Source organism: Oculina patagonica, chromosome 13, assembly GCF_052425735.1.
Source record: "Oculina patagonica isolate OP01 chromosome 13, crgOcupat, whole genome shotgun sequence".
Taxonomy (NCBI): domain Eukaryota; kingdom Metazoa; phylum Cnidaria; class Anthozoa; order Scleractinia; family Oculinidae; genus Oculina; species Oculina patagonica.
Window position 1 is genome coordinate 32,168,358 of NC_135770.1, and position 17,970 is coordinate 32,186,327.

Below are 17,970 nucleotides of genomic sequence, written 5' to 3' on the forward strand. Positions count from 1 at the left end.
GAAAAAAAAGCCCACTTCAGAATGTTTTTTAATGTTTTATTACATTATAATGAGGGTTTGATGACTGATATAATGTAGAGAATATTGTAAAGAAAAGACACTTAAGGATTAACACAGAAGATTTGTATTTTCACTCACAAAAAAACATGATGTAAATTTCCCAATCATCTATTTCCACCCCATTGCCTCCCCCTTCTGGCATCTCTTTCTTTGCTCCCAAAAGCAAAGAAATAAACCTAGAAAAATGGCCTAGTTCGCCACAAGTCTCCTTGTAATGTATCTCAATGGTTAGAACATCAGACAGGTATTTTTTTTAATGCTTTATTGAATAAACAAACATAACATACAATACAAGTGATAAATAAAAAAAAAAAGAAAAACTATATACAGGAAAGCAAAAAAGCAAAAATAAGTACATTCAAATGCATTCAAGATGTAAACAATATAACATCGAAATAAACGGAAAAACAAATAAATGCTAGGCGCTATTAAAAAAACTACATAGGTAGGTAAAAGAATTATGACTATAATTATTACTGTATTAGACTAGATTTCGGAGACGTTGGTAGTGGCAAAGATTGCTGGGATAAAGTTTTTCGCGATAAAGCAATGCCATTTGTCATTAAACGGCTTGACAGTTTTGTCCTTAATTGCAATGTATCTTTCCGTCATTATGATTTCTCGAAACTGTAGTTTAAATAGTGAAAAATTCAAGGAATCTTCAACCAAGTTGCATTTGTAGATAAAATACTTTGCCACTAACAAAGCCAAGCTAAGCGATTGATGGTATTTAAATGAGTTAACAGGTCCATAAAGTCATATAAAGTCAGTTAAGTGAATATTTTCGTTGGTGGTTTTTGACCACCAATCAAGAAATTCGCTCCAGAATAAGGTTGCGTGAGAACATTTTACAAGCATGTGCTCGGTTGTATGTCTTCGTTTTTTACATAAATGACATAAATCGTCAGATGCAAGATTTGCTTTTTTAAGTTTGTCTTTCGTATATAGAATATTGTGATTAATCTTAAATTGGAACATTATTAACTTTGTATTCTTAGTTGTAGAAAAAGGCCAATTGTATATTGTTTGCATATCAGTGTCATCCAATCCATAGCTGATGATTCGGTTTTCATTAGTTGGTGGTTGGAATTTATTTTCAATAATTATATTATGCAGAGCAGCATTGGAAAGATTTTCGTCAGTGTCATACCAGCTTTGTTGTCGCGATTGTCTCTGATTTTGGATTGACGGAATTTTCCATTTGCTTTTGATTGCGCTAAGAAGTCCGTAATATTTAGTGAAATTTGTCCTTAGGTTAAATCGATTGATGAATTGGTGATACGATAGAAATTTTTCTCTGGTATCAACTAAGAGGTGTTTAACGTTTTGTACAACTGCCTAGTACCACGACTTGTAAAAAAACCGGCTTTGTTGCAATTTTTATGTTGGGGTTGTTCCAAATTGTGACATCGTACGGATCCATTTTGTCTTGATCTGTTTCGAATTTGAATTTTTTTATCATTTCCCAACAATTGAGAATTTCTGTATAAAAAGAAGGGGTGTTATTTAATGTAAGTTCATTGGTTTTGTAATTGCAAGATAGTAGAAACTTGAAACCACCTAAGTGTTCTGTCGAGTAATTTGGGATGATTTTCCACGGCGCGTCAACATTGGCACTAAATCTTCTCACCCACGAAGCTTTCAGGGCTTTATTTATAGAGTCGAACTCTGTCATTTTTAAACCGCCATTGCTTTTGTCTCCGATTAAAGTGTTCTTTTTTATCTTATGTGGTTTGTTATCCCATAAGTCGAATGTTACCTTATCGACCTTTTTGGAGAAGTTTAAAGGCAATGTTAGAACCAAAGCGTTGTAGATTAACTTGGACAATCCCAATGTTTTGACAATGTTAATTTTCCCAAGCAAGGTTAGTTTTCTTCTTCTCCAAGAGTTAAGAATTTTCTTCAGTTCTTCCAGTTTCTTTTCGAAATTTAGTCTATCAGACAGGTATGCGGAAGATAAAGGAGATTTTTTTCTTGCCCCACTCTTGTTAAAACAGAAAAATTACATATTAACCCAAAAAACTATAAATAACCTTATTCCTGAGAACTCACAATTTAGTTAAAGATTAAGCTAAGAACTAATTTTTTTAGTCTGGCAGCATGCATTTCAAACTGTAGACTGTAGAGGTAAGGTTGTTGTTGTTGTTTTTAAAAAAGTGCTGATTGAAGTGAGTTTTAAGCTTTACAGTTTTTTCTCAGGAATAAGTAAAGGCTACATCTATCAAGTCCAGTTTAGGTAGGCAGTCTGCATTTTGAATCACCTGATAGGTTTCTAATTTTTATTATCCAACATTTTTCTTCTTTGAACTGTGTTTGTTTCTCTTGGACTAAGGAGTAAGGAATATGAGGTACCAGGGTACCTTTATACAGGAAACCTGTATACTAAACTGGGCTTCAAGAGTATACAAACGCACCAAGGGATATTTGTACCCCTGCATATATCAGGGAGCTGGGGTGGTGCAGTGGTAAGAGCGCTTACCTCCCACCAATGTGGCCTGGGTTTGATCATGGCCTAATGGCATATATATGAGGGTTGACTGTTGGTTTCCACCATTGCTCCAAGGGAGTTTCTCTGGGTTCTCCAGTTATCCTCCCTTTAGAAAAAAACAAAAACAAATTCTAATTCGTTCTTCGATGCACGTACACATCCTAATGAGCTCCTAAGAGCTCTTCTGTGTTACACGAGTAAATAAATTACATTTTAAATTTACAACCTATTAGCCAGTTAAAGTGCAAGTTGTATTTTTTAAAGTTGTGCTTATTATGTAATTAACCTCTTGGGAGTTAAATAACTCTGATCTGAGGAACTAATTAATATTCTTTGTCCTATGAGACTGCGCATATGTAAATTTCAACTCAGTTCTAGTTTAGTTTTTTTCTGCATTAAAGTTCATTTGCTTTTGAGAGTCGTTTCAACAGTGCTGTATTTTGATGAGCCTGCAGGGTGAGTTAAAAGAAACAAAACCATACAACAGTAAATGCTTCTGTGTAATATGAGATTTATTATCCAACTGATCTCAGACCACACAAACAACAAATAAGAAAGGGATGTGCTTTTGTTTCCATGACAACTAAACTAACTGAACTATATCTATATCATGGCATATTGGTACTTGTTTCTTGCATTATTTGTATTCTACTGATTGCAGTTGGATAATAATCTACGTTATTATTCAACAAATGGGTGCGCTGCCCAAATATGGTCAAAATGTGATTGTTATCTGTCATCCGTACATGACATATATCCTGCGAGATACATAGCTTGTCAAGATTTGTCCAAAAATTTGGAAATGCTGTACCACCCAGTTTTTTCTAGCTGAAAAAGACACAATTTGTTGAATAATAAAACAATTATCCTGCTCAATCTTGCGTAATATCGACTGATTTTAGCCAACTCGGCCTTCGGCCTTGTCGGCTAAGCATGGGACGATATATATTGTGCGCGATTTCGCAGAATAATTGTTAAGCACTCTACTAATTGCAGTTGAATGATTCAAACTAATTGAACTACACTGAGAAGAGCAGGATATAAGTTCCTTCTACTAATCAGCTCAGGGTAATTATAATGGGCCAATTAATGAGAAAATCAAGGAAAGTGTAGTTCTAGGGAGTAAAGGGGATTGGCCGTTGAAGAAAATATAAATCAGGAGACTTGGCCTTACCCCTGGAGAAGATCAGGATTGCTTCCTGCTTTTTACATAATACTGAAATGTTGATTATAAAAAGTAAATGAATTCATCATCACGGCACAAAAATGTGGCTGATATCCCCCAAACCCTAATGGACATGAGGTGTTTCTTTCTAGAAACAACGAAATTCAGCAAGAAAGACAGAAAAATAAAACACGAACCTTCAGCATGGGATTTAGCTTCCCTCTTGGACTGAACACACGAGGACGAATAACAACACTCTAGTGACAGCGACTTAAACGTAGTGACAGCGTCTTTAACGTAAGACAAGCAGAGTCCCTTGGGCAATTGAAAAAAACTAATTGAACGAGTACTCTAGGGCACGGCATTCGTGGAAAGCAGCTTTTTATATTTGTACATATATTTTTTATATTTCCCCCCTTTCTTGTATATATATATTCATAATTAGATTGTTGTATTGTAGCTGATGAATTTGACCGTGTTTTTAAATAAAGATTATCCATCCACTTCTATAACTTTACGGCGAGGGTTAATGACTTCTACTACTTAACACTGCAATCTATGAACACCAGTATTTCATCCATGATGTTGTTGAGATAATAGGCTAGAAAACATGATGTTATCGATGCATCAGGAATTACTAGAGCCAAAAGTTGGAACGCCACTCGTTTTCAAGGTGTGAAATATCCGCCATGATATGGCACTTCGCTCTCTTTTTTCCCCCTACAAATTGATACTAAACGTTTATCTCTTGCCAAAATCTTTGTTCATGAAGTCGAAACAATGTCTCTGCGACTTGCTGATATCCTCATAATAAAATACCATGAAAGTGTTGGCTCACAAATACGAAGAAATCACACTCGACCGAAACTTCACTTTTCAACTTTGCAGAAACGAGCGCCGCGCCGATTTTTGACCGGATGTGACGTCATTTTTTTTGGAAGATTCAGATACAAAAATGTGCCAGGCGTCGCAGAGTGTTCTGCCCCGCCCCTGGGTTAACCCTATTCAGACCGCGCTTTTTTGGATCTTTTCAGACTAGGGGAGGGGGGGGGAATCCCCCTCCCGTCCGTAACTTCCAGAATATAAAAGCAATCACAATGAAACTTGCGGGATATATAGTATGTCCGAAAATCTAACTTTTGGTATAAGTCACGTGGGAAGGTGACGTTACATCACGTGACTATTACATCATAATGTCAAAACAGCCGCCATTTTGGATCCGCCATGTTGGATTTCGAAATTGTCTAAAACGTAAGAAAACCGGCCAAAATTACTGCAATGTACTCAAAATCAATGAAACTGTGTTTAAAATCCGTAAAAAGGTGAAAATAATTGCATTAAAGTTATTTCTCATTAATAGAAACACGAAAATTACAAATTTGGGAAAACATGCCTGTCATAATGCCGTTGCCATTCTGACGTCAAGTTCCTGACACAGCAACCTATCCTACCAACTTATTCCCAGATAAATTTTAGATAAAGTCGTAAAGTTTGGCAGCGTTTGGTTGAATATTGATGAAATGCCCGATGAAAATGCCCGATGAAATGATTATAATTATATTTAACTTTGGAAAAGGATGCCATGCAAGGTCAAGTATCTGTTTCTCACATTTTCAGTAGTTTAGCAGAAAGACAAGTGTCGTTACTTTCAAGGATCTGCTTCTTAGCTGATATCCTTGTAGCAGATAGCTTCTTTATAAGGGGGGAGGGGACGAACGTTATTTTCCGAATGGCGTGCTGTGTGATAAATGATTCAAAGGTGGAACGAGAAAAATTCGTCAGGCATTTCACATTTTTGTAACACTTGTTATATTGGAGCGCATGCGGCAGCATGGCGTACGGACGAAATCTCTAACGCTCCGCGAAGTATGGGCGCTCATGTCAGTTCTCGAAGCAAGTAGCAGTTAAATCAATTTCCGACTACTTAGTTCAAGTTTCAAGAAATGCAAAATATCTAATTTATGGCAAATAAGAGAAACAAAAAAAGAAAACAGAGAGGATCAAACTCTTCGACTCAAAGCGAGTCCGACATGATGAACGAAGAAGGAGACCAAGAAAATATCAAAAGCTCTATCGATGCTTTGATCAAAGCGATGGAAGCCGGTTTCGCCAGCTTACGTGCCGACTTCGACAAACTCAGACAAGAACTCAAACATGAGATTGAAGAGATGAGAAGCGAAGTAACATCGTTGAAAGAAAGCGTGAGTTTTACACAAAGCGAGGTGGACACGCTGAAGGAAAAGGCGAAGGAAAACACGAAGGAAATGAAGGATGGGCTGGAAGATCTCAGCTTGAAAGTAGCTCAGCTCGAAAAGAAATTGGAATCCGCAGTAGAAGAAAACATCAAGCTAGAACAGTACACCCGACGAGAAAACTTACGTTTCAACAATATCACAGAGTACGAAGGTGAAGATTGCAAAGCTCTGATTTGTGGTGTAATCCAGAACGAAATGGGCATGGATGCGTCGAACATCAATTTCCATGCAGTGCACAGAGTGGGGAAGAAAATCGACAACGGGGGGGAGATGTAGACCCATCATCGCCCGATTCATCAGCCGTGAAGACAGAAACGAAATTTGGAAAAACCGAGGTAAGATAAAGCGATCAGAAAATTACCCTGGTGCGTACATAACCGAAGATTTTGCGAAGGCGATACAAGATGAAAGAAAAGTATTAATTAAAGCGATGATGAAGGCAAGGGAAACCCAACAGCATCCAAACGCGAAGGTGGTTGGACGATATCTTGTAATTAATAACGTGAAATATGATTATAAGAGTATCCCTGCCTACTTAAAATAATTTTTCTCCTTTCCTCTTTCTCTCTATGTAACTTTATTTTTTACAAAAAAGCCTATGCAAATTGATCGCAAGGACTAATGAGTTGACCCATCTACCTATTATTATGATTACGACAGTCAACTCTGCTGGGACTCGAACTGACAATGGAACGTTTTTACGTGTGCTTTTTTTGTCGCCTTTTTTTTTCTTTGTATGTGTTTCGCTTGTTTTAAAAACACAAACATCATGTTCTGCTATAATAACCACAACAACATTAGTTTACTTTTTCTGCATGGTTTTTTTTTCAATGTTTTCTCCGATGTTTTATTTACGGATCTTAAAATAGGTTCTCTTAATGTGAGAGGACTCGGGGATAGACTAAAAAGAAGAGAAATGTTTAATTGGCTCAGAAGGAAAAAGTTTTCAATTTACATGCTTCAAGAAGTGCACTGCTCAGAATTCACAATCCCTGTTTGGTCTGCTGAATGGGGATACAAAAAAATTTTTAGCTGCTGCACCAGTGCTAAAGGAGGCGTCGCTATTCTATTCAACAACAACTTTGCTTTTCAACTCGAACGAACATACGTGGATCCCAATGGTAGATTTATTATCTGCGATATCACAACAGATAAAAAATGTGTAACCATAGCCACACTCTACGCGCCTAATGAGGACGATCCTGACTTCTTTTCGAATTTTTTTGACCATCTTAATGACTTTGAGTGCGATGATGTAATAATTGGAGGGGACTTCAATTTGGTTTTGAACCTGGATGTAGATAAAAAGGGCGGACTCGCTAGAACACATACAAAATCGGTTAAAGCTCTAAAAGAGCTTTGTGCCGAACTTGATTTAGTGGACGCATGGCGAATCCTAAACCCGGACAAGCGCAGATATACGTGGCGGCGCAAACGCCCAGAAATTCAATGCCGTTTGGATCTCTTTCTTGTCACGCAAAGCTTAATGTGTAATGTTAAATCAGCTAATATCGCCACCGGATACAAAACAGACCACTCTTTAATAGAAATTATAATTGCCACCCACTCTAATGAGAGAGGCCCGAGCTTTTGGAAACTTAATACCTCGCTTCTATCAGAAATTGATTATATAAACCAAATACGAGATACAATCAAAGATACTCACGAAAATTACAAAAATGATTGTTTTGTCGACGATGCCCTTATGTGGGAAATGATAAAACTAAAAATTAGAGAACAGTCTCTAAAATATTCAACAATTCAAAAGGCAAAAGTGTCACGGCATGAAGAAGAACTTGAAAAGGAAATTAATAATCTGCAACGCTTCGTTGAATCCAGCAATATCGAGGACAAGGATAAGGAAGACACGCTGCACGCTTTAGACTCAAAAAAATTAGAATTAGAAAAAATAATTGAACACCGAACAAAAGGTTCAATCTTGCGAGCTAGATGCCGATGGCACAATGAAGGTGAAAAGAATACAAAATACTTTCTAAACCTAGAAAAACGCCATTATAAACAAGGGACAATAAGCCAATTAAAACTGGATAACGAAAACTTTGTCAGCACAGACAAAGAAATTCTGAACGAGTGCGAGAACTTCTACAAACGCCTTTACAGTTCAAACAATTGTTCTCAAAATGAACTGACAAATAGCATCTTCTTTGGTTCTCAAACGGAAAAAAAACTAAACCTAACTGAACAAAAAGGTTGTGAAGGTTTACTAAATAAAGCGGAATGTCTAAAAGCACTAAAGGACATGGAATGCAACAAGACCCCGGGCTCTGACGGTTTACCAGCCGAATTTTACAAAGTCTTTTGGAATGATATCTCCGACCTCTTCTTAAATTCGATAAACTACGCCTACCGTATTGGGCAGCTTTCAGTAACTCAAAGGAGAGGTATCATAAAACTCATACCAAAAAAAAGATGCAGAACTCAACTTAATAAAAAACTGGCGCCCGATATCTCTCCTTAACTGCGATTACAAAATAGCAGCTAAAGCTATTGCTAACAGATTCAAGCAGGTTATCCCAAATATCATTAGCCATGATCAAACCGGCTTTCTTAAAGGCAGATTTATTGGAGAAAATATTCGACTTATTGATGGCATTATAAAGCATACAGCCGCAAAGAACATACCAGGGCTCCTACTCTTTCTTGACTTTGAAAAGGCCTTTGACACGGTAGAGTGGTCTTTCCTACAAAAAACTTTACAGTATTACAACTTTGGACAATCTGCTATAAACTGGATCAGGCTCTTTTACCATAACACAGAAAGCTGTATTCTCAATAACGGCTGGTCTAGCAATTTTTTCAAACTTGAAAGGGGGGTAAGACAGGGTTGCCCTCTGTCTCCATATTTATTTATTCTCGGTGTAGAAATATTAGCCGAAACAATAAGGAAAAATAAAAATATTAAGGGCATAACAATAAACGAACAAGAAGTAAAGATTAGTCAATACGCAGATGACACTACCCTTGTTTTGGATGGATCATCCGCCTCTCTAACAACCTCTTTACAAATATTAGACCTCTTCAGCGAGATTTCTGGTCTTCGATTGAATAGCAAGAAAACTGAAGCTTTGTGGATCGGTGCCAATATTGGAAAAGAAACACATCTCTGTCCTCAGAAAGAGTTTAAATGGGTAAGAGATAAGGTTAAGGCTTTAGGGGTATGGCTCTCCACCAACCCCGAAACCACCATAGAAGCTAATTACAGCGAAAAACTAACCAAAATCAGAAATAGCTTAAGCTGCTGGGAACTGCGCCGTTCATCCCTACTAGGCAAAATCAGTCCTAAAAAGCCTTATTGCTTCTCAACTGGTCTACATCTTGTCCCCTCTGCCATCCAACCATAGCGCTATAGCAGAAATAAATAACATTTTCTTCAATTTTCTATGGGATGGCAAGGGAGACAAGATAAAGCGTGATATAATGATCAACGATTACAAGAATGGAGGGCTTAAGATGATTGACATCAAACTTTTCAACAAAGCCCTTAAATCAAGTTGGGTAAAAAAATATCTAGATCCGGAAAATCAAGGTAAATGGAAACTTTTGCTCGATTCTGAATTACGAAATTTCGGTGGTGTCGAACTTTTTCGTGGCAACCTCAATAAGCAAGATCTGTTAAAAATTATCAAAACAACAGACAGCTTTACTTCAGAAATACTCCACATCTGGGCAGAAATCTCACTTGAAACTAGCATTTCCTCTATCGATCAGCTAAAGGCGCAAAGTCTATGGCATAACTCTCTTATACGTGTTGGAAACAAACCCATATACTACCGTTCATGGTCTGTAAAGGGAGTTAAAAAAGTGGGTCATTTAATGAATGATGCGAACAGCTTCTTATCATTCTCTGATTTCACAGAGCTTTACAACATAAAAACAAACTTTCTTACTTTTCAAGGCATCTTATCAGCTGTTAAGGCCTTACAAAAAAGCAACGGAGCAAACTTTAACAACTGCAACACTGCCTACGAATCTACTTTTGAGACCTTTCAAAAGACGTCAAAACCAAACAGACTAACGTATAAAATCCTTACGAGCAAAAAACAAAGGAGCCCAGTTGAGGTCCAAAGAAAATGGGCCACACAATGTATATCTGAAACACCAGATGATATCGACTGGAAGGCAGTTTACAAAACACCCTTTCTATGCACCAAAATCTCCAAATTAATTGTGTTCCAATTTAAGCTACTACACAGAAGACTAGCGACCAACATTTTTCTTACCAAAATAAACCTCAGGGATAACGAGCAGTGCACTTTTTGTAAAAAAGATAAAGAGACTCTCATCCACTTATTTTGGACTTGCGATATTTCCAACCTTTTTTGGCAAGAATTTAAACAATGGATAATTAATCGTGGAGAACTTTCGGAAGCTTTCAATTTGTCGGCATATATTGCACTTGGGCTTAAGCCAAACGATGACAATAAACTAAACTTCTACTTTTTGGTCGCTAGATATTTTGTATGGATATGCAAAACACGCAACACCTCTCCGGAGATAAAAAGCTTTCCCCTTTTCCTCTCACATTATAACACAGCGATCCTTTCCGCGTAAATTTTGAGGAAAAAAAAAACCATGCTCAAATCACTTTATGTATTTGCTTTATATTTTATTTAACTTAGTTTACCTATATTTCGATGTTTGTCTCTTTTTTTTTCTTGATCGTTTTTTTTTTTCGTTTATTTATTTAATTTTTTTTTGTGTCCTTCTAAACTAACGCTTTTCAAAAGTTTGTAAGCACTGCACTGTATAAATGTACTATTAACATAATAATTATTGTACTATAAACGTCTTGTAAGTCTTGTAGGTACTGTGTCCTTGTAAATATTGTAAGTAAATGTTTTGCAATATCAATAAAAAAAAAACACTTGTTTTATTTCAGCAAGCAAAAATTACATAAACTGCATTAAAAACAACATGATACAATAACGTGACATCCTCAAAGACATCTCTAAACCTTCCACTGAATTCGAAGCTGTTGTTGCTAGTATTCAATGCTGTAGTTTATCAGTTTCTTTTTTATTTAGTTTAGCCACAAATAAATAGATTCCCTTACTTGCCAAACTGCTTATGATTGTGTGCATACTGAGCTAGCTGTTTAATGGATCTTGACAAGCTGATTGTTCACACTAAACATTTTTTACGACAGTGACTTCGATGAACTTTATCCCAGCCCTCTCATCATTGGCGTCTTTGTAAACCTCAAGAGTGAGTCCGTTGCTGAGCACCAGTCGGTTGTTGAAGCCAGCGGTCTTCACATATCCTCCGTCAAGCGCAGTGTAGCACGAGCCCCAGTTTTCATGTGCATCCAACTTGAGAGTGATGACAAACTGGCCGGGATAGATCTTGTCGCTTGGTATGGGCGAGGAGTAGCTGATCTCTCTGTATCCAGTTATATGGGTACCAGAAAACCCTTCAAATCCAAAACAGGGGGTCATGGGGCCGCGGTCACGCGTGTAAGTCTCTTTGTCCACAATCTCAAAGCCAACAATTCTTATCCCGTCAGACATGCCATATTTGGGATCGCTGTCCTCATTTGTTCCAATATCAACATCACTGGAAACCACAATTTTAACTGTTAACTGGGTGGAATTTTGCAAGACATTAGCAGGAATCATGGGTACTTTAAGGAGAGCGGCGCGATCTTTTGATCGACCTACATTGAACGTGAGCTGTTCAGTGGTGATCGTACTATAACTGTTGATGTAGGACGCATGAGCCTCAAGCCAAGAAGGAGTCATGGTCTGATGGTAAATTACTTTCTCCTGTGAAATGAGGTTGTTGAGATCTAATTTAATAATATTATAAACTAAGACAGTACAAAGCTTCATCCAGAAAAAAAATAAAGAACAACACAATTCTTGTCTCTTGACTGAGAAGAGAATGATCTAAGCAGTCTCTTTTAGAGGAGACTAAAAGGGACAGAAACTAGATAGACTACGATCAGCCTCTCTTTTGCTGTTAAATAAGTGGGACGAACGCAAAAAAAAAGCGAGCGAGCGAGCGAAGGCGATTAAGGCTAATCCAGACTTAACGCAACCTGGTTCTTAATTAAATGCAAGGAATAAGAACATTTCTTTACCTTTGTCTGGGTACTTTTAAGTCTGGCAAGGTCAGTGTTTGTCCTGTTCAAGGCGGACTTCAACCGAGTTAAAACAGCATCAAGGTATTCTAGCTGAAATGAAAAAAGGAACTTCATTTGTGGTTTACACCGTAGCTAAGATTACTGAAAAGGCAGCTTTTTCAAATAAATTTTTTTATTTAATCAGAAGTATTTTCTATAAGAAAGGAAAATGAATTAAGTAAAAAAAAACAAGAAGAAACATCCACACTTCTCTCATCGCGTACGTGTTAGTTTCCAGTGAACTACTTCTTGATAAAAATGCATTTCTCATATAATTCATTACAATAAAACAATTCTTGTCCTTAAGGGGAACAATAACAAATATTTAACAATTTTCCTGTTGAATTCGTCGGAGTATCGCCATTTATGCTGAACGACGAGGCCGCACGAGCAGGATAACTGTCAGATAGTACTTCGTAACATTGAGCAGGATAACTATTTAAGTTTTTGCAAACAACGTATACAGCTTAACCCACCAAAATTTAAAGACAAGACCGAAAGGTAGTATGGGTAGAAGAAGAGAGCAACTTCACGTGATGAATGCTAATAGATATAATGACAAGAAAACGCAAGTTTGCAAGTTTTCTTTTTCTTCAGACAAGTGGGAACACGGTACTTTTAGCAACACTGAATTTAAGAAGACTTTTCAAAACTCAAAGCTACTCGATAGCGAAAGTAAAGGTACAGGAAAAGGCCTCCTGAGAGGAAAACAAATTTATGAATTCTTCACGTGCAAAAATACAAATTTGTACATTTCCTATAGGCCAATATGCAAAATTCCAGTGAACCTGCAGACTACCAATCGGTCTTATCTTTAAGCTTTAAGCTTTCATCTGACAACGTTAACTGAATTAGCTGTATCGCAGGATGCTCACGGATTACTGATAAAAATGAAGTCCTGACCATATATGGGCATTGTGTCAATTTGTTGAACAATTAATCTAAATGTCTGACAAGTTACTCTCCGGCCAAAATCTGTTAGGAACGAAGAAACCTAACAAAGATATCAATTGATCATACAAACAGTTAAATCAAAATAATGCCAATGCCATTCGTGCTATGTTAATTTTGTGACCTAAAACAAACTAAGCCTTAGTGTCCCACTCTTTTATGTGAAGAGCAATTATTCCATTTGGATTGTAGCTAGGATATATTTTTATCACAGTCCATGTCCTTACCAAACCCAGTTCAAGGCTTGTGATATTCACCTCAAGGGCCTTTATTTTGGCTGTATTCGCTGCCAGGCTTTTTGCGGAGGTAGAAGAAGCTGAAAATAGAATGAAAAATCCTTAGCTGTAAACATACATGTAATTAGAAAACAATCTGTAAGAAAGCTTGCGCTAAAACTCGTACTTCTACATGTATTTAACAAATTAACGTCCGCTATTTTATGCGTCTGGCATTCTTATTGATGATAAATTTTTGTCATAACATTTGCAAAGCAGCTGTGGATCCACGAGGCGAAGCCAAGATGATTCAAAGACTACTTTGACGATGTTATGGCAAAATTTGATTTCGATAAGAGAAGAGACACATAAAAAGCTGGTGTTAATTTGTTTTTCATGCACAGAAACAAAAGGCTAAAACGATCAAGCGTAAACCGCCGTCGAGAGAAAACGCTGCAAGGTAAAAATACGAGAGATCCAGAATTTCTTTGAGCCAAAAAGATCCCGAATCTCACAGCGTCGCAAACTTTAAATTGCCGTACGCTCAATAACTCAAAATTAATAAAAATAGTAACAATGAAAATAGAAATAAGAGAGATGACTTATTTCACTGGGAAAATGGCTGTTTCAGAGTTTTGACGCGGCTATTCGGCATAACGTTTTAGATCCTAGATTTGATAACAATTTACCACGTGGAATATCTAACATATGCATAAGGATTCGATTCATTGACGGATACTGTTTTTCGCCTCACAGTTGAATCCATTCTGAATTAAAAGCCATCTTAAAAGCGATTTTGCTGTTTTTCTCTATAAATAACTGCCGTTTAGAAGCAACTTGTCACTTATTCGAGAACTAACAGCGCTAAACAAGCTGTTAACAGCTAGGCAAAATTTCCAAGATCCGTGCACGTTTACGTCATCGATGTCTCTGTACTCTTATGGACGATAAAAAATAGCCACTTAGCTTGCGAGAAATTTGACAGCTATTTTAAACAGATTTGAAAGAAACAGAGCAAGCACGAGCTCTGGATGTGATGATGACGCGAGCAAAGATAATCTACATGTTGATAATCAAAAATAAACGGATGATTTTCCTTTTTTCTGTCGAGCAGTAAAGACACTCGTGAAAATTTGGGAGATTTCGGAAAAGCCGTGTACACCCACGCTTATGACTCGTGTTTCCACAGCGCTTCCCGTTCTCTCAAACTTCCACTCTTGTACAAATTTCTATAACTCGACAAAAACAAGGAAAATGTTTTGTACCGATTTGTTATAAAACCGTGACTGTTTATTTGTAATTGCTACGGTACCAAGTCATTCGAAGACAGTATCGAAACTGAACGATACAAACGACAATGAATAGCTAAAAGCATTATTTTAAGAGCACATAAAGTGGCTCCGCAGTTTTTCTGGGTGCAGGTGTCGAAGACAAACTTTGTTTTATAACTTTCGCGGCTTTGAAGAGATGCTTAAATTTTTTGAGAAACCTTCACTTATCATTCAGCGATTATATACTAGAATTCGAACAGATTCAATTGAGAAAAAAAAAATTATTTGATGCTATTGGAGTTAAACTGGAGCCTTCTTTTTTTAACAAAATCGCACCCAGTGAAACATTTTGCTCATATCCTTTTATTAAATTTCAGGGATCATTTTACATTGTTGTAAACATACCCTAACCAAGTTTCAGCAAAATCGATGAACACGCAGAAGTGCAGGAATATTAAGGTCATCTAAATTCAACCCCAAAATTCCCTTGAAATGTTCTATACTTGATTCAAATTGACGAAGCCACTAACCTGAATTTCTGGGAGAAGCCGTCCCAACGCTTGCTAAATCGGAGTGCCAGGCAGATTGTCAAACGTGCTAACTGTTTTAACCGTTTTTTAGTTCTGTAAACATCATTAAATGCTCGAAAATCTGCCCAAATCTTCAACATTTTTCGAAAGTTATGCATGCGCGCGTTTCGTGCCAAACTCCTTCAGTTCTTAAGAATTTCAAAGTAGTACAGCACTTTTGTAACGGTTTTTTAATGCTGTGTTGCACTGTGAATTAGGCAATTTTTAAAACACAAAACTGGAAAACGAAGCATCTTATGGGAATGCTCCATAAAAAGTCTGTAGCTTATTCTGGCTTATTTCAGTCATCGCCCTCTAGTACATCTAATTAAAGGCAGGAACTGATATCCGCTGACAAAAAAATACAGAAATGACTTACACTATTTTATAAATGCTTCTAGATACTTTCAATATCTTTTGTACCTTCCACTGCAGAGCAGCCACATCCGTCGCCGATTTTCCCGAACAGCATCAATAATGTCAGCAGAAGAACCACGAGAGAAATTAAGCACATAGTGATGACCAGCGCCAACAAGGCACGAACTGATCCTTGCGCAGCGTTCGCACGGCTAGCTTCCTTCTCTTCTGTGTTTCTTTCTAGTTTTTCCAGTGACTTGGTTTCCACTGAAGTCGCCTTATCGTCTTCCAAGGTCGGGTCTATGAAGGATCCCTTAGTTGAGGCGTGCATCTCGAATTGTCTGCCTGTTGACAATTTTTGAAAATGGAGTCTCTTTACAAATAATTAACGTACCACCCTTGTTGTCAATTGGTAATTTGCGCGTTCGCATAAATGTACCCTATCCCAGACTTATCTGCTTGAAAGCCGTGTCTTTAACAGCGGCACATACCCATATAGCTTAAAATGGGCGGACTTGCTTTTAGTTTGAATATCGGCGCACTAGTTTCTTTTTTCTTTTATTTTCCTGCTGCCAATACCGACTTTTTATTATATTATATCATCAAAAAATAGGAATAGGAATTCAGACCTTTATTCTGTAAAACAGTTTTTCTTTCTAATAATTTTATTTCGACGCGAGTTGTAGCGTTACACGAGCCAACCGCGAGCCCGAGTCAACCTCGAGTCACGAGTCAACCTCGAGTCAAGCCAAAAATGTTTTTTTTAGTAGGAAAAATATATGAATATATACTGTAGGAAAAATAGTCTCCTATGCTAAAAAACTCCACTGAAGGATAACAAAGGTATGACTTCCCTTTTCGGGAGAATATCAGTTTTCCTGGTTCGACTACCCGGAGCGATCGATCAGCGGTGAACAAGCAGCTTTTTCGATGCACAAGTTTTACAACATCAAAAACAAAACATCAAGAGGTTTCTGGATGAAGCAAGAACGGCGGATCTGAATGAAAATGGCCTGTTCGTCGAAATACGTAGTTGAGTTAGTAGGTGATAAGTCTAGGACAGACCCCCAGGACACGACGAAATGAACAACGTAACTTTCTGTTACTAAATTTAGAGTTTGTTTTGAATACGCGGTCATAAATTTTGTACTTTTCGGCATTATATCTGTGAATTTCGTGCCGAACTCGGAAGCAATTAATAAATCATTGTCAAATAAAAACCTTTAACAGAAGACAGTGTCTGCTGCGCACCTCAATTTTAGCGATTTTTCTTTTTCAGGAAGAATATTTCCATTAAACGTTCTGCGATTTCGCGGGGCGAGCGATCAGCGCTGCCTAAACGACTGAGCTTCTGAAGTGGACAGTTTTAAAACGACTCCTCGCAAATACTTACCAAAAAAATCAGTTTTGGCTTGACTCGAGGCTGACTCGTGACTCGAGGTTGACTCGGGCTCGCGGTTGGATCGTGTAACGCTACAACTCTTTCGACGCACAAATGACTATCTAATAGCCATGGTCTTTAACTCGATAACCTACGAGTTTCAACTTGATAACCTATATTTAAATGGCTTAGCTCGTGTTGTTTGGCGTTAGCGAAATCGTATCCACCCATTGCAACAATTTCAGTTCGAGATCCAGAAATTTGAAGCAGTCATATGCATTGTTCGAGTTATATGAGATATAGTGGAAAACTACTGTACCTTAGTCAGCGAAAGTCGATTTTTAGATCGCCTTGTTTGCCTGTTAGCGTTCGCAGCCACCGGCACACTAAAGGAAAAGTTACTCCTCTAACCAATGAAGAAAGCTATAAACATCTGTTGCACAACAATTTGCATTAATTCGACATAAAACGTCGCAATAAACTTTTCACTTCTCTCCGTTCGTTGACGTGCGATTTGAAAGGAACGTTGAATGCTGGCTGGAGATGGTAGAGCATTTTACTCAGACGCCGAGTGTCGACCCGGAAAAAGGGATATAATACTTAATTGTGGATAAGCGGCTGGGAGCAGTAAATAGATATTGACAAATTAAAGTGTTCCAACATTTACCCCTGAAAAGTTTTGTTTTCTCTAGGTTTCACGATTTACGTCTAAAAAGAGTTCAGTTATGCGAGAACCGAGCGCGAACTCAATTCAGCGGTCTCAGCTATTGCTAGCGTAGGAACAATTTATTTCGCTTAAAAAGACCGTTTAACGCCGGGTAGCCCAGGGAAACATTAGCATTTGAAATAAAAGAAAGATTGCTTTGTTTGGGACTAGTACTGATGACGGCTAAAGATTAAACTGGAGGTAATTTTACGCCAGATGGTTCAAACCACACAAGGCTCTCTTTTCTGATAGGTTTAATGAAATAAGATATTTTTAATTATTGATACCAAAAAAATCGAAGAACAGTTGGGTATCAGTTTCTTAAAGTCTTAAATATACCTTTATGTAAAACACTCTTCGGCGTTGGTGCGCGTGATACAAATTAAACCATCTGCTTTTGTCTTACAGAA

General features: G+C 37.5%; 2 protein-coding genes across 3 annotated transcripts in view; both read right to left on the reverse strand.

Moving 5' to 3' along the window:
- Positions 1-10,950: 10,950 nt before the first annotated feature.
- Positions 10,951-17,970, reverse strand: part of LOC144635250 (uncharacterized) — a 91,281-nt gene continuing 84,261 nt past the window's right edge. For both annotated transcript variants that reach the window (XM_078494350.1, XM_078494351.1), the window contains 2 exons: positions 12,069-12,161; positions 10,951-11,751 (listed from right to left, as the gene is read on the reverse strand). In XM_078494350.1, the coding sequence (XP_078350476.1) occupies positions 11,116-11,751; positions 12,069-12,161 (729 nt within the window). In that variant the 3' untranslated portion in view covers positions 10,951-11,115. The remainder of the gene's footprint in view (positions 11,752-12,068; positions 12,162-17,970) is intronic.
- On the reverse strand, positions 13,196-15,857 carry LOC144635592 (uncharacterized). The gene is made up of 2 exons (XM_078494682.1): positions 15,540-15,857; positions 13,196-13,377 (listed from the first exon to the last, which is right to left on the reverse strand). The coding sequence occupies exons 1-2, from the start codon at positions 15,802-15,804 to the stop codon at positions 13,196-13,198; spliced, it is 447 nt and encodes a 148-aa protein (XP_078350808.1). The 5' UTR covers positions 15,805-15,857.

Excerpts from the sequence above, each read along its gene's own strand:
- LOC144635592 (XM_078494682.1), bottom strand. The coding sequence starts at position 15,804 with ATGCACGCCTCAACTAAGGGATCCTTCATAGACCCGACCTTGGAAGAC. Across the intron at positions 13,378-15,539 it reads TGGCTGCTCTGCAGTGGAAG|CTTCTTCTACCTCCGCAAAA; the intron begins GTACAAAAGATA and ends TTCTATTTTCAG.